The 15,633-nt window shown below is 37.2% G+C and overlaps 1 protein-coding gene across 1 annotated transcript in view; it reads right to left on the reverse strand.

Annotated features, from left to right (window-relative positions):
- Nucleotides 1-15,633, reverse strand: part of DIAPH3 (diaphanous related formin 3) — a 413,319-nt gene that overhangs the window by 115,554 nt on the left and 282,132 nt on the right. The window contains 1 exon segment of the mRNA XM_079902970.1: nucleotides 120-359. Within this exon segment, the coding sequence (XP_079759096.1) occupies nucleotides 120-359 (240 nt within the window).

Raw genomic sequence — 15,633 nt, forward strand, 5'->3', positions numbered from 1 at the left:
GGTTCAGTTTAAGTTCTTGACAATGAGCACATCAAAATAAAAAATACGTAATGTAATCAGGGCTGACATTTAAGAAGAAGTGTTCAGGCAAATTATATGTTCTGAAAAAACAAACTCACTTTACAGAGAGAGCTAAGGTTAAATCCGAAGGTTTGAGCATTCCGAGAGCCAGCATTCATGTAGTTTCCCATTAGCAACACAAGTTCCAGCAACTTGCTAAAGCTCCTGCTCTTCTTTATCTCTTCGCAGGCAGTACTGACAGCCATGATGTCAGGTTTGATGTTGTTCACCTGCTCTTCAAACTGAAGCTTAAAGAGAATAGCACTGAGCCGTGGCCGTAGTCTCTTCACATTGCTCATCTGATTGAAAAGAAAATAGCAGATTTCCTTTAAAATGCATGGTATACTTTAGTACTGTGCGGCTGCAAGTAATCTGGGATGATTTATTGGTATGACAGTATGGAAAAAGCAATATGTCCCCTGAAACTGATAGCAGGAAGAGAGAAAAGCCCTGCGTGTTTTTGTGAGGAATCCTGAGTCATCACTCAAAGAAAACATTAAAAATTTAGATGCTCGATGAAAAGAGAGCTTTACTTAAATGACAAAGTTTAAGAAATAAAGTACATATATCTTTTTTTTTTAAAAACTGAATTTTTAAAAGGTAACAGGATACAGAGGCAACAAATTACAAAGCATTCATAGCACTGCTTTAATTTTTGTTCAATACTGAAATATGCTGGGTCATGTTTAAAACATATTCAGAAAGGTCTAAAGAGGGTTTGTTTCTTCAAATAGCAATTGATGTCCACAGGAGCCCTGCTGACTAACAGTATGTGTTAGATTGAAGGAGAGTAAATAGGTCCCAATTTGTACTAAATTGACTTTCTTCAGAAACACAGGACAGCAGAATGACTCCTGACACATGCTAAATTAGCAGAGTCAGAGTTAGAAAACATGGGCAGAGCAGGAGACAGAAGCGGTGCAAAGCCACAGGTCTACCACGTGCCAGGTTAGCCCCGTTTGGGACTCTTTGTTTCCTTACTGGGTATAAAGGGGGTTGAAAGTGTTGAAAGAACAAAAGGGCTAGAGGGTCAGCAACTTCTTGCCTTAAATTTACCCCCGAACCATGTGCTAGCAACACACGTGAGGGGGTAGAGCCTGAAGGCTGGAGACATACCACATTTAAGTTACGTGTGAATTCCTTGACCAAACATGTTAGGAATTTGAGACTTAAAACAGATTGATGGGGCAGCAGTGGTAAAACAGGTGAACTTCAACAACGATTATAAACATCAAAAGCACTTTGAGGCAAGGTCAGAAAGAAAAAAAACAGTGACAGAACATGATAGGATCAAAATAGGGAATAGTTCTGTTAATCACTGACCCTCAAGGAAAAGCTAAAAACCAATGCCACATGAAGCTTATAGGATTTCTGTTAAAAACTATCTGCTCATAATATAACGATTGTTATTTAAAATAAACTGTACCATACAAAAGCCTGAACTTATTAGATTCCAATAGGATACTACAGGCACTGCTTTAATGACTTAACAACATAACCCAGTTTACTCATCTAACAAAATCGGAGCAATAAAGAGCTCTCAGTAGATACCTCTGAGAGAATATCTTCAGAGGAACCAAGTTCTTACAGTCACTAAATAGTTTCTCAGCAAATAATATATCTAATTTACATAAAGCATTCTCCCCAGCAACTTGACGTGTTAAATGCTTATGTGTATGCAACCAAGACTCTAAGAGCTCAACTAATATAATTAGTAAGAAGTCTCCTCTACAAGTATTCTAAGGAATGTCTTAAAATTCCTTGAATTCAAGAAACGTCTTCAAAATCCCATCTAGAGAAAATAAATTTTTTTCTCCTAGAAGAGAGTAAAGAAACTGTAAGCTCAAAAATGACATTTTTTTAAAGTACAAAGAAACATTACTAATGATGGTTTTATAAAATATATTTTAGTAATATAAAAATTTATGAAAGACAAAGTGAGACCTTATTAGAATTCCAATTCTTAGTGGGCATGAATCATTGTTTGGACATTGTATGTCTAGCACACAAAGTAGAGGTAAGCAGTGATTACTTCTGATAAAGTCATTTTATTTGTTTTAAAATGCTCCCAAATGGACTCACTTACCTGGAACTTGTACCCTTACTTAAATATTACAAATGTAATATTTGTACACATTCATATTATACTGGACCAAGGCTGTACCATGCTCTGTTACATTTAATTTATCCTTTAGAATACTAAGACATATAAGGGAACACTCACATGAGCTCATACAGTTATGGCCATTCAGAAGGTGTATGATGGGCCCACAGCATCTCTGCTTTCATCCTATGCCCTCATTCATGATTATGAAATCAGGTATTTGGTACTTTGCAATAACAAGAGAAGAATTCTCCAGTACCCCATGCAAAACATTAGTATTGCAAAATATATTAATTTTAACATATATTAATGTACCACTTCATGTGCAAAGAGAAAAAAGACTACTTAAATGTCTACATTAAACTACCCTGGGGCTTCCCTGGTGGTGCAGTGGTTGAGAGTCTGCCTGCCGATGCAGGGGACCCGGGTTCGTGTCCCGGTCTGGGAAGATCCCACATGCTGTGGAACGGCTAGGCCCGTGAGCCACGGCCGCTGAGCCTGCGTGTCCAGAGCCTGTGCTCCGCAACGGGAGAGGCCACAACAGTGAGAGGCCCGCGTACAGCAAAAAAAACAAACAAACAAAAAAAAAACTACCCCAAAGTATGTTAAAGCTTTCCTGCTGACAAGCTAGCCATATGTAGCCAGTACAAAGTAATTAATTTTCCTAGAAAAATATAACCTAGATTTGTATGAGTAATGAGTCTACCTGGCACGAGGGACAGGTACCTTGAAAAAATAGAGTAAGTCTGTGATGTAATGCAGAACAAAGTGCTGAGTTTATCAAATACCCTGACAAAGCCAAGTCAGGAAGGGTAACCTAAACAGATCTTTGAACACCTTTTTAAATTAGATGTCCTTTTCATATTGTTCTTTCTTCCAAATTTTGAAAAAGTGAGTATTTTGGCTGATAAGAAACAAATGCATTTTAGTGAACAAAATTACTGCACTGGAAAGGAATTTGAGAGATCACCAGAACTAGATCCTGTCCAGGGTCTACCATTTAGCCTACGCTAATCTCCTAGGCCAAACGGCTGCCCCTTTTATTTTAAAAATAACAACAACAGGGCTTCCCTGGTGGCGCAGTGGTTGAGAGTCCGCCTGCCGATGCAGGTGACACGGGTTCGTGCCCCGGTCTGGGAAGATCCCACATGCCGCGTAGCGGCTGGGCCCGTGAGCCATGGCCGCTGAGCCTGCGTGTCCGGAGCCTGTGCTCTGCAACGGGAGAGGCCACAATGATGAGAGGCCAGCGTACCGCAAAAAAAAAAAAAAAAAAAAACAAAAAAACAAAAAAAAAAACAAAAAAAAGTCAATGAAAGTTAATGTTCTAAGATCTAAATCTTGTAATCTATGAAGGTAATAGCAGAGTTATTTTTCTCACTGGGCAAATCAAACTCTATTTCTTCAGATGGGATCAAAGAAAGAAGGTAAAAAAAGGGAAAATATTATATATTTTTTAAATCCTGAAGAATGTTTCTTCACCCCCTCACATATTCTATCAACACTAGACATTTGCTGGGACTTCCCTGGTGGTCCAGTGGTTAAGAGTCGGCCTTCCAATGCAGGGGACGTGGGTTTGATCCCTGATCAGGGAACTGGGATCCCAAGTGCCGCAGGGCAACTAAGCCTGTGCACTGTGGAGCCCGCGTGCCACAACTGGGGAGCCCATGCCTCTGGAGTCCATGTGCCACAACTAAGACCCGATGCAGCCAAATGAATAAATATTTAAAAAACAAAAACACTGGACATTTGCATTCTGTTTGCTTGCCCAAGAATCTAGAACTATGACTTGTCTGCCAAAGACTAGACTGAATGCATAAATGGAGAGCTATGATGCTCAAATAATATTCTCAATTGTAACAGAAAGTCATTAAAAAAGAGATAAAGAAAGGAAGGGTTACTGCAAAAGTTTAACTGTAAGATAGTTAATAATTAGAATGTTAGAAGAAATTAGAATTCATTTTTACAGAGGTATCCTTTACATTTATTAGTACAGAGTCCTAGCAATGTAAACACATAGCACCAAAATCTGACAATAATGAGTTATAGTCTGAAGACCAACCTAAAGGCATAAAAAAGAAAGTTAAAATATTTTGGTTTTATTACTATTTTTTGAAAGCAGGCAGCAGTACTCCGGCAACCACCCCATCACACCACCGCAGATGTCATGGGCCTGAATGAAAACACCTTAAGAACAGTGACTGGATAAAATCAACAAACAATATCCAGAACACTAAGGGTAATTTTTATTTCAAAATTTTGTTTGTTGGCAATATACACATTGTTGGAGCAGGTACAAAGTAAGATGAAAAGACCTTGAGAAAATCTGTGAACCAAAAAGCATTGACTGGGTGCCCACTCAGTGTTGCAAAAGGCACAGAAGTGGTGGTTGCTGCCCTTGTATCACTGAATTCTTTCCATCTGTCTTAAAGGGCAAAAAGGAGAAAAAGTCTTCAGGGAGATGTACTCTCCCATAATCTCACTATGGTTATCTTTTTCTCATATAATTTTAAGTTTATCCATTATTTCACAGGGGGAAAAAACAGAATCCATCTGACATTTTTATACCAACTACATTTAACACTATATCCTCTTTATTCAGTTTCTTTTATAAATATGAGATTTTCAGGAGCCAACTTATTCAAAACTTGTTGGGTTTTCCCCCACTTCTTGCCTGCAGCCTTGTGTAGGCGCACCTCAAAAGAAATTTGAGAACATCCTCTATATCTTCATTATTCTTCCCTAAAGTTGTGGTAAGACTAATTAATCATTCAACTTTCCTTCTAATACAAGTAACCTGCTGATTGAAAAGCTACTAGCTTGAATCTTAATTGATTTACTACTCTAAACCTTTACGTTATACATGTTGTAAATACATAATTATAAGGAATAATGGGACGGCATTTCTGTAAGGTTAAATGACTCCTTCAAGGGCACAGGGACAGTAGGGCATGAGCCTAGAGCTAACTTGCTGCCAACTAACTGTGCATGCCACTCAGAGAATCACAATGTGGAAATTAATAACCGCAACTTAAAAGCCACCTGATACTCAAACTATCAATACTTCTACTATGTTTTCCTATGAGTAGGAAGAGACTTTAATTTCCCCATGGTAGTTATCAGACAAATCACTATGGAGACAGGTTGACCCTGCTGTGAGCTCTGCCTGCTACTACTTCATATTTCTTTCCTTTCTTCTTGGTATACCTAACTACCCCTGTATGTTTCCAGATCCACTTTTGTTGTCCCATTACACTGCACTCTCCACTCTTATTTCCATATTTGCTAATTCTTCCACTCCCCGTAACAGAGGTGTGAGAAGCAAGGAGACTGAAAAAACGAGTGCATCTTTGTGAAAGACAAAACTAGAGAAAACAACAAAGGGTTGAGGGAGAAAAGTGACATCTGAGAAAGGAAGGTGATCTAACAACAGACTTAAGACACTTAGGAAAAAGTTTTGAACTTGATTTTTCTAATTAAACTATATGAAAAATGTCTTCCCTTTACTGTTAGCTGGCCAATATTTTCATAATCTCCAGAATTCTCAGAAAAAAAAGTTCATTTCACTTTAGGAAAGGCATCAAAAACATAGCTATTCAAGTGCCTTATGCCTGGGTAGTGCTTAGAATATCAAGAGTATTTTTAAAATAAATGTGCTCTTATGATAATAAAACTCATAAGCTAAAATTATTTTTTTTAAAACTACACAACAGCAAAGTACATTTTTTGTACTTTGCTATGGCAAAGTCGCTTTTTTTTTTTTTTTTTTTTTTGTGGTACACGGGCCTCTCACTGCTGTGGCCTCTCCCGTTGCAGAGCACAGGCTCCGGATGCGCAGGCTCAGCAGCCATGGCTCACAGGCCCAGTCACACCGCGGCATATGGGATCCTCCCGGACAGGGGCACGAACCCGTGTCCCCTGCATCCGCAGGCAGACTCTCAACCACTGCGCCACCAGCGAAGCCCCAAAGTCGCATTTTTTACATTTTTCCAAAGGAGCAAGGTAAAGCCAAGAATTATACAAAAAGAAAAAAAAAAAAAAAAGGATAAAATGTATATTCCTCCAGGTAGTCAAGAAATAGACAATTAGCTATAGACATCAGATATGCTTTCTCTTTGTCTACAAATGCTTATCAATTCTGGACCACGAAGGATTTCACAGGAGGTCCAAATGAGTTCCACAGATACTCAGGATCTGAAAGTGGTAAAGTTAGAGAGCGAGAGACTTCTTATTTAATTTGGCAGTCTTAGCAAACACTCAACACATAAGTTTCATATCTGATGAATTAAAAAGCTGGCATAAAACCCAGAAACTTTCTGGTGTCTTAAATTCATTCATGTCTGCTTCCAGACGATCCCCACCCTAACATAGGAAACCAGTGTTTTGATTGCTATCACTATAACTAAGTTTTGCCTGTTCTTGAAATTTATATAAATGAAACTTTCAGGAAACACTATTGGTGTCCGCCTTCTTTCACTCAATAAAATGACTTTGAGATTCACACACATGTTAGTATGATTGAGTACTGTGTTCCTTTTTATTAATATTTCATTGCAAGAATGAGCAATATTTCATTGCAAGAATACACCAAAATTTGTTTAGCCTCTTTCCTAAACCAAAAAGTTGATGGACTTTTTGGTTTCTTCCCAGTTTGGCGCTGTGTAGTGGGTTGGAATGAATAGGCATTGGAAGGATAAATCCTAAACCAGGTACCTGTGAAGGTGACCTTATGTAGAAATAGGGTATTTACAGATGTAATTAAGTTAAAGATTTCCAGGTGAGATCATGCAGGATTCAGGGAGATCCCTAAATCTAATGCCATGTCATTTTACAAGAAAGGAGAGAGAAAGTCACACACAGGAGGAGGCAACATGAAGACTGTGAAGATGGAGGCAGAGACTGGAGTGATACTAAAAGTCAAGAAATACCAAAGGCTACAAGCAGCTACCAGATGCTAAGGGAGAGGCATGGAACAGATTCTTCCTCAGAGTCTCCAGAAGGAACCAACCCTGCCAACAGCTTGATGTAGGACTTTTGGTCTCCAGAAATATGACAGAATAAATTACTGTTGTTTTAAATCACTAACGTTGTGGACATTTGTTATGGCAGCCCAGGGAAACTAATACAGGATATTATGAATATTCTCGTATGAGTCTTTTCATTTCCACTAAATAGTATAGTGTAAATGCATACTTAACCTTACAAGAAATTGTCAAACTTTTTACAAAGTGGCTTATGACACTTTACGCCCCCTTTGCCAATGTTATGCTTTATTCTTGAAGCTTTTATCTTTGAACATTTAGGTCTATATTCCATCCCTCATTAACTGTTCTGCGTGGTGTGATGAAGGAGTTGAGATTCATTTTAGTCAATAGAATATCCAAGTTTCGCAGCATCATTTGGTACAAAGAAGTTCCTTTCTCTACTCACTAGCCTTAAAGTCTTTGTTGAAAAATCAATTGATGGTATCTTTGTAAATCTATCTCTATACTTTTGAGAAAAACATTTATATATCCTTAAACCAAAACCTTACTGTCCTGATATCAAATCAGTAGTCTAGGTCCTCCAAGTTTGTTTTTCAAAATTGATTTTGTCCATTCCAGGTCCTTTGCATGCCATATGAATTTTTGTGATATCTTGTCAGTTACTATTATAAGACCTGCTGGGATTGATTGAGAATGTGTATCGTATGTGTATTACGAATCTATAGATCATTTGAGGGAAAAATGAGGTCTTAACAAATTGAGTCTTCCACTCCAGGAGCATGGTATGTATCACCATTTATTTACAACTTCTTCAAGTTCCCTCACCAATAATTTGTAGTTTGCAGTGTAGAAAATTTGCGTATGTTCAGGGAAACGCATCCTTAAGTATTTTACATTTTTTGATGCTATTGAAAACAGTACTATTTTTATTGTGCTTTCCGATATATCATTGCTTATAGAGAAAAATACAACTGATTTTGGTACAGTGACTATTTTGTGACCTTCTAACAAAGTTTACTACAGATTCCTTATGTATTTACATAGATAATAAGTTCACTTACATCATTTCCAATGTACAGGCCTTTTATCTCATTTTTTTTTATTACACAAGTTAGAACATATATTATAATGCAGAAAAGTGATAAAAATAGATATCCTTGCCTGGTTTCCAATCATAAATGACAAAGAATTTAATCTTTCCCAACTAAGTATGAGGATAGCTCCGTGTCTTCCATAGATGTCCTTTATCAGGTTGAGAAACTTTCCTTCTTTTTCTACTTGCTAAGAGTTTTTATATATCATAAACAAGATACAATTCTGTCAAATGCTTTTTATTTTGTATCTAGATAATTATATGATTTTTCTCCCTATTTTCTGATAATATGGTCAACTACCTTAATTTTCAAATGTTAAACCAACCTTGCACAGCTTGGTAATGACACACTCTCCTTTTTAGGCATTGCACTATTTGATACAAAAATATTTTGACAATTTTTGTATATATGTTTATGTATGATATGGGTCTCTAATTTTCTGTAGTAGATTCCGTTCTTTGATTCCTGATGGAAATATGAGAATTTAGTTTTCTTTTTCAGTGCTTTCATTTTCATTAGGTTTAAAATTATTTCTTCTTTGACCCATAAATAATTTAAAACTATGTTATCCAATTTTCAAACAGTGAGAGATGTTCTATTATTGTTGTCCAATTTAATTCCAATTTACATAGAAAACATACTCTACAAGATTTCAGTCTTTTGAAAATTACTGAGACTTATTTTATGTTCCCATATAGTCTACCTTGGTGAATGTTCCATGTGTATTTGAAACGAATGTATATTCTGCAGTTATATGGGCAATGTTCTATAAATACCAATTAGAACAAGCTGGTTGATAGAACTGTCTTGATTTTCTAATTATTTACTGATTTGTTTCTTGATCTACTTTTTCTAGAATTTACTGAAAGAGGGCATTAAGGTCTCATTATGATTGTGAAGTTATCTATTTCTCCATTTAATTCTACAGGTTTTGCTTCATGAATTTTAATGTTCTTTATTAGGTGCATGCATATTTAAGATGACTGTTTCTTGTAAATTACTCCTTGTATCCTTGTGTAATGCCTCTATTTCTTATAATATGATTTGTCTTGAAATATACATTCTCTGAAATATACAAAGCTATGCTACTTTTCTTATTGTCTAGTATCTGTTTTCCATTTGTCCTTTCTGCTTTTTACCTCTCTTTTATCCCTTCCTGCTTTTGTGTTTATCAAGCAATTTTTAGTATTTCATTTTATTTCTTCTACTGGCTTCTTAACTATATCTCTTTACTATATTTCCCTGGCTGCTCTAGGACTACCAATATGCCTCTTTATGTAGTCTACTTAGAGGGACTATGAAGTCAGTATTGTGCCTGTTCGTAGGTTTCATTTCCTGCCTCCCCCTTCCAGTATTTCACTCACACTTCCCACCTTCTGGTTCATTTCATGTGTGGTATAATGTTACAACAGCATAATTCCATTTGTCCTACCCAATCATTTGTGCTACTATCATATCTTTTACTTCTATATACATATAAACCTCATCCTGCAATGTTATTTTTTTAATTATTAGTTTTAAGTAAATTATGAGAAGAAAGAAAACATAGTTCGTTGATTATTTCACATGGTTTCCATTCCTTTTTGTGGATATCACTTTTCATTTAGTATCATTTCCACTTGGCCTGCAGGACAACTTTCGCATTTCTTGTAGGGCAGGTCTGATGGTCACAAACTCTCTGTTTTCACAGAACTAAAAATGTATTTATTTTACCCTATTTCGGGAAGAGTATCTACTAAAGAGATAATTTTGAGTTTACAGTTTCTCTATTTCAACATTTAAAATACACCCTAATGTTGACTTCTGCTTTCCATTATTTCTGCAAGGGCAGCTAAATCTCTCTTCTCGTTTTCTTACATGTTTTCCCCTCCTCAAATCACTTTCATGACTTTGTCTTTGTCTTTCAGCAGTTTGACTAGAATGTGCCAAAATGTCTTTCTCTTTATATTTATCCTGACTGGGTTTTGCTGAGGTTCTTGAACCATAAGTTTATATTTTCCACTCAATTTGGCATTTCTTGGCCCGTATTTCTTCAAATATTTTGCCAGCCACAATCTCACTTTCTTCTTTTGGGACTACAATTACAGGTGTTTTAGACTGTTTATCTCCAATATACTATTAACCCATATACTGAATATTTTAATTCAGTTATTGAACTTTTCAGTTTGAGAATTCCCATATGGCAAATTTTTATAGTTTTCATTTCCCTGCAAAGATTCCTTAATTAAGATCATGTTTTCCTTCAATTCTTAAAAGATAATTTGCTTTAGTTCTTTGAACATATTTATAATATGCACATTAAAGTCTTTGCATTTGAAATCTAAAACCTGGGCTGTCTTGTTTATTTGACTGTTTTTTACAATACATCCCATTTTATTAATCTTTACTTCTTAATGAAATGATGAAATGTTATAACCCCTCTTGAGTTGCAATATTCCTTTGAAGAATGTTCCTTCTTGTTTTAGCAGGCAAATCAGTCATTGGGTGATCACCTTAAATTTCTCAGTAGGTTTATTTAGAGGCCTAATAGGCTTGAGCTCACACTTTGTTAGTGTGGCTCTGTGGAAAGTGGGAGTTGTTTCTCTAGCCCCTCTAACTTGGTAGGACTCATTATTCCCAGAGAAGCCTGTAGACTTGATTACAGGTTTTCTTAGGGTGAGTCTAGAGTAGGTACTCCTTTAGGATGTTGGTCTTCTTTCCTAAGGTATAACCTTTCCAGTTGTTTGAGTGAATACCAAGTAAGTTAATGAGGTGTCAAGAAGCTATCTCTATTCTGGCAGGGCCAGAACTCCAACGCCTCCTAGGAATGTGGACCCCTAGTAGCTCTCTTCTACTCTCACTGTGCAGCAGGTGCTATCAGGCAAATCTTGCTCAGTATATGAACAGCTCAGCCTCCAGGCACAGACTCCAGGGAGACTCCCACAAGGAAAACTGGAGTCCCTTTCTGCACAGTTCATTCCCCTATAATGGCCTGCCCTGTTTCAGCTGCTATAAATTCTGATCCCTGCTTCCACGCTCCAGAGAAAACCACACTTTCTGCTCAAACCCCAGCTCTCTGTGCTATTATCGGAAAACTTTCGCCCGACCAAAAGCTGGGCATTCACAAGTTCATGCAGTTTCTATTCTCCCAAAGCTTGCAGTTTTCTTCTACTGGTTGTCTACGGCCTTAAAATGGAGGACCTGAATATTTTATCCATTTTATCATTGTTAGTGGTTTACCCAGCTTTTTAAAAATGTATTCCTAAGTATTTTATAGTTTTGTTACTGTAAATGGAATTTTAAAACCTTTTTATTACAATTTCAGTTCTAAGAATACAAAAAACTCTTTACTCAGATTAACCAAGTGTTTCCATTTTGTATCATTTGCTCCATCATATTCTCTCTCTTCCTCTTCACATATATGTATTATAAAGGAAATACATATGTGTATATATACTATAATATAATACATAAATATTTAGCTAAGGTTATGTCCACCAGTTTTTCCAATCAATGTAAAGTTACAACATATTCCCTATATAATTAATGTTACTTATAGGAAGATGCTTTGAGACTATATAAATATAGTATGCATACAAGTTATTTTCATCAAATTTTCACCTTTGTGTTAATGGGGAGAGCCATTAAGTAGAATACTGGTTATAGTATTTACTGAACTTTATTAAAAATGCACTTTACAGACCTTTCCAGATGGCGTCAAGAATGAGATATAAAATAAGCCAGTCTATATCTACAACAATTACACCTTAAGCCACCACTGCGATAAAACTGCCTAACTCTATAGTAATTTAGTTTCATTAGTCCAGTCTCCCTTTTCCATTATGTTTCCAAAGTAGTCTTAGAGGAGAATATCGAGACCTGTATGATGAGATTTGCAGAATACAGGAAATGCTTCTCAGGCACTAGATGATACTCAGATCTAAAAAGCAACCTTAAAACAATGTTGTTTGCAAAGTGATGAATCATAAGAGACCTTTTTGCTTACAACTACAAAATGCTTTAGGCTTTATTTCAAATGAATGATGCATGGCTAGTAATTAGTATGTGACTATAATGATGTTTTGTTTCATTTTTGCAAATGAAACACATTAAGCAGATTGTGCCATAAAATTTCAATACTACATAGATGGTCTAACTAGAAAGCATCATGTTTCTCTACCAAAAAACAACCATAATTCCTATTATGGACTCAAATGCCCCACTTCTTTTTTTTTTTTTTTTCTTTTTCGGTACGCGGGCCTCTCACTGTTGTGGCCTCTCCTGTTGCGGAGCACAGGCTCCAGACGCACAGGCTCAGTGCCCATGGCTCACGGGCCCAGCCGCTCCACGGCATGTGGGATCTTCCCGGACCGGGGCACGAACCCGTGTCCCCTGCATCGGCAGGCGGACTCTCAACCACTGCACCACCAGGGAAGCCCAATGCCCCACTTTTTAGTTGCCTATTTAGAAGATTTAAAATCCCAAAGAAGAAAAAGGAGTAACTGACAAAATTTCCTAAAACTTAATTTCAAGTTCAACAACTCAATAATTTAAGCTCCTACATAAACATACTAAGTAATTTGTACTTATTATTAACTCAAGTTAATCTTTAAATGTCAAAAATAAATTTTCTCCAGTGATGAAGCATACAGAAACCAGTGCTAAAAGCAACTTCGAGTACAGTGGGCACCTACAGCAAACAAACACACAAGAGTGACTGCCACCATAAAAAATGAAGGACATCCTTTAATGTCATAAAACTATGGTTCACAGCTGAGCGGTACTAGTTACTAGTTGAGTGAACAAGTTGCCTCAGCTCTGAAATGGTAATGCCTATTTCTGGAGTTATGTGAGAGTCAGATATAATTACTCATTTATTTATGTATCAGAGTATTTACTGAATACTTATTATGTACCAAACTCTGTTTAAGGCCTTGGGGAATCACACTGAAAATAAGATGACAGGGACCTGGTTCAGATGGCTGTACTAAAGTAAACAGATGGAGAAAGGGAGAGAAAAAGACAGAAAAACAATAAAACAAATAGACAGGATCACTGTAGTTAAGGATAAGTGCTCATGAATAAGTAGGATGATGGTGGGGGGGACACCAGGATGATGAGCCCTACCACAGGAAAGTGGCACCTGGGCTGAAGCAGAGGTTGCAGCAGGAGTAAGTGCAAATCTGAGGTGGGAGCAAAAAACGAATGTGGCTGAGACACAGCGGACAATGAAGGCAGTGGTAAAATATGAGACTGGGGCTTCCCTGGTGGCGCAGTGGTTGAGAGTCCGCCTGCCGATGCAGGGGACACGGGTTTGTGCCCCGGTCCGGGAAGATCTCACATGCCGCGGAGCGGCTGCGCCCATGAGCCATGGCCACTGAGCCTGCACGTCCAGAGCCTGTGCTCCACAACGGGAGAGGCCACAACAGTGAGAGGCCCGCATACCGCAAAAAAAAAAAAAAAAAATATGAGACTGAAGAAACAGACACAAGATTATCTTACAAATTATAATGAAAGTAGAAACCGTTAGAATGACCAGAAGGAAATTCCCCTTCTGGCCAAAGATGGAAAAACAGGGACTGGACTTATCTCCCTTCCCCCTGCTGCCCTGAGGCAACAGTTTTCAGGCACTGACTCCAGGCAGTGTGGGATGGTGGTGCCTGAGAAAGGGGAAACAGGTGTGCCCCGTGACCATCCCAGCTTACTGTTTAGAAAGAGTTTCCAAACTGCAGCACAGGAAGAAGGAACCCAGGTGGAGCAGGAGGTGTCCATGATTGAGAAGGAGGTGAGAGTCTGGGAATGCCAAGGCAGCTAGAGTTCTCAGGACAGAGTATCAGAAAGGAAAGAGTAGCACAGACAGAAAGCTCCAGAGATCTCAAGAGTTTCCCGCTCATGTCTTTAACTGTAGTATCCACCACATACATGTGAGAAAATTACTGAAGGCTGGGGAACGAATCAGTCAAAAGCACTGGAGGTAATAGTGCCCGATTCTCAGACAAAGCTGGGAACACTTATTTGTTCTCAACAGGCAGAGTGGAAAAACCTCATAATTCATGGGACATTGAGTAGGGTACTCAGAAGGGTATTGCCTTAGCTGTGGGGAAAAATAAGGTCTAGTCTCAAGGCTACTCTGATACCATGTAACAAAGTTTAAAAACAAGCCATAAAAGTCTGAAACAGTTTCCAAGTAATTTAACTGCCTCCTAAAACAAAGTTCAAGAATATTTATAAGAATACAAAGGTATCTAGAGTACAACATGGTAAAATTTTTGTTTGGAGCCCAAAGGATCAGGAAAATACAAACAATGAGGAAAAAATTTGATAAAAACAGACCTACAAATGCACAGATGATAGAAATACTAGACGGGAAAGTTTAAAGTTATTATATTTCATATGTTTGAGAAGGTTGAGGAAAGATCAAGGATTTTAAGCTGAGACATGAGAGGTATTTTTTCAAAAATACCTGAACTGAATTTCTAGAACAGAAAGCTATGATATCTGAGCTGACTAAATAGGAAAAACAGCAAATTAAACACCATAAAAGAAAAGATTAGTGAACTGGAATGCATGTCCAAAATGAAAAAAGAGGAAAAAGAAAATAAAAAGGGCATCAATGAGCTGTGGAACAAGTTTAAGAAGCCTAACATATATGTAATAATAGAATAATATATGTGTAACTGAAGTCTCTGATATAGAGGTGAGAAGGGAGGTATAGAAAAGATATCTGACAAACATAATGGCTAAAAAAATTCCAAATTTAAATAGAATTATAAACCAACAGATCCAAGAAACTCAATGAAACCCAAGGACAAAAATATGATGAAAACTACACCCGAGGTACATCATAATCAAATTATTCAAAACAAGCGATAAAGAAAATCTTCAAAAACAACCAGAGAAAAAAAGAAACATGTACAGAGGAACAAAGTTAAGGGTGATGGCAGATTTCCTGCCCAAATAATTCAAACAAGAAGACAGTGCAGTAACATATTTAAAGTGCTGAAAGAAAGAACTATCAACTTGGAATTTCATACCCATGAAAACACTTCAGAATGAAGGTTAAAAAAGACTTCCTCAGACATATAAAAACTGAAAGAATTCATTAGCACTGGAAGAAATGTTACAGGCAATTTTTCAGGCAGAAGAAAGATGACTCCAGATGGAAGATGTACACAACAGAGTGAAGAATGCTGGAGTATGTAGATAAAAAAGACAAGTGATTTGCTGAAAGTAAAAATAACAAAATGTTATGAGTTTAAACATACGCCAAGGTAAGATGTGTGATAACAAGTGCACACAGCCCAAAATGGGAGAACATTGTTGTGAGGTTTCACACCACACTTAAGGTGGTATCATATCCTTTGAAGGTAGTTAAAAATATATTATGTAAACCCTAAAGCAACCATAAATAAAA

The sequence above is a fragment of the Stenella coeruleoalba genome, assembly GCF_951394435.1.
Source record: "Stenella coeruleoalba genome assembly, chromosome: 18".
Classification (NCBI taxonomy): Eukaryota; Metazoa; Chordata; class Mammalia; order Artiodactyla; family Delphinidae; genus Stenella; species Stenella coeruleoalba.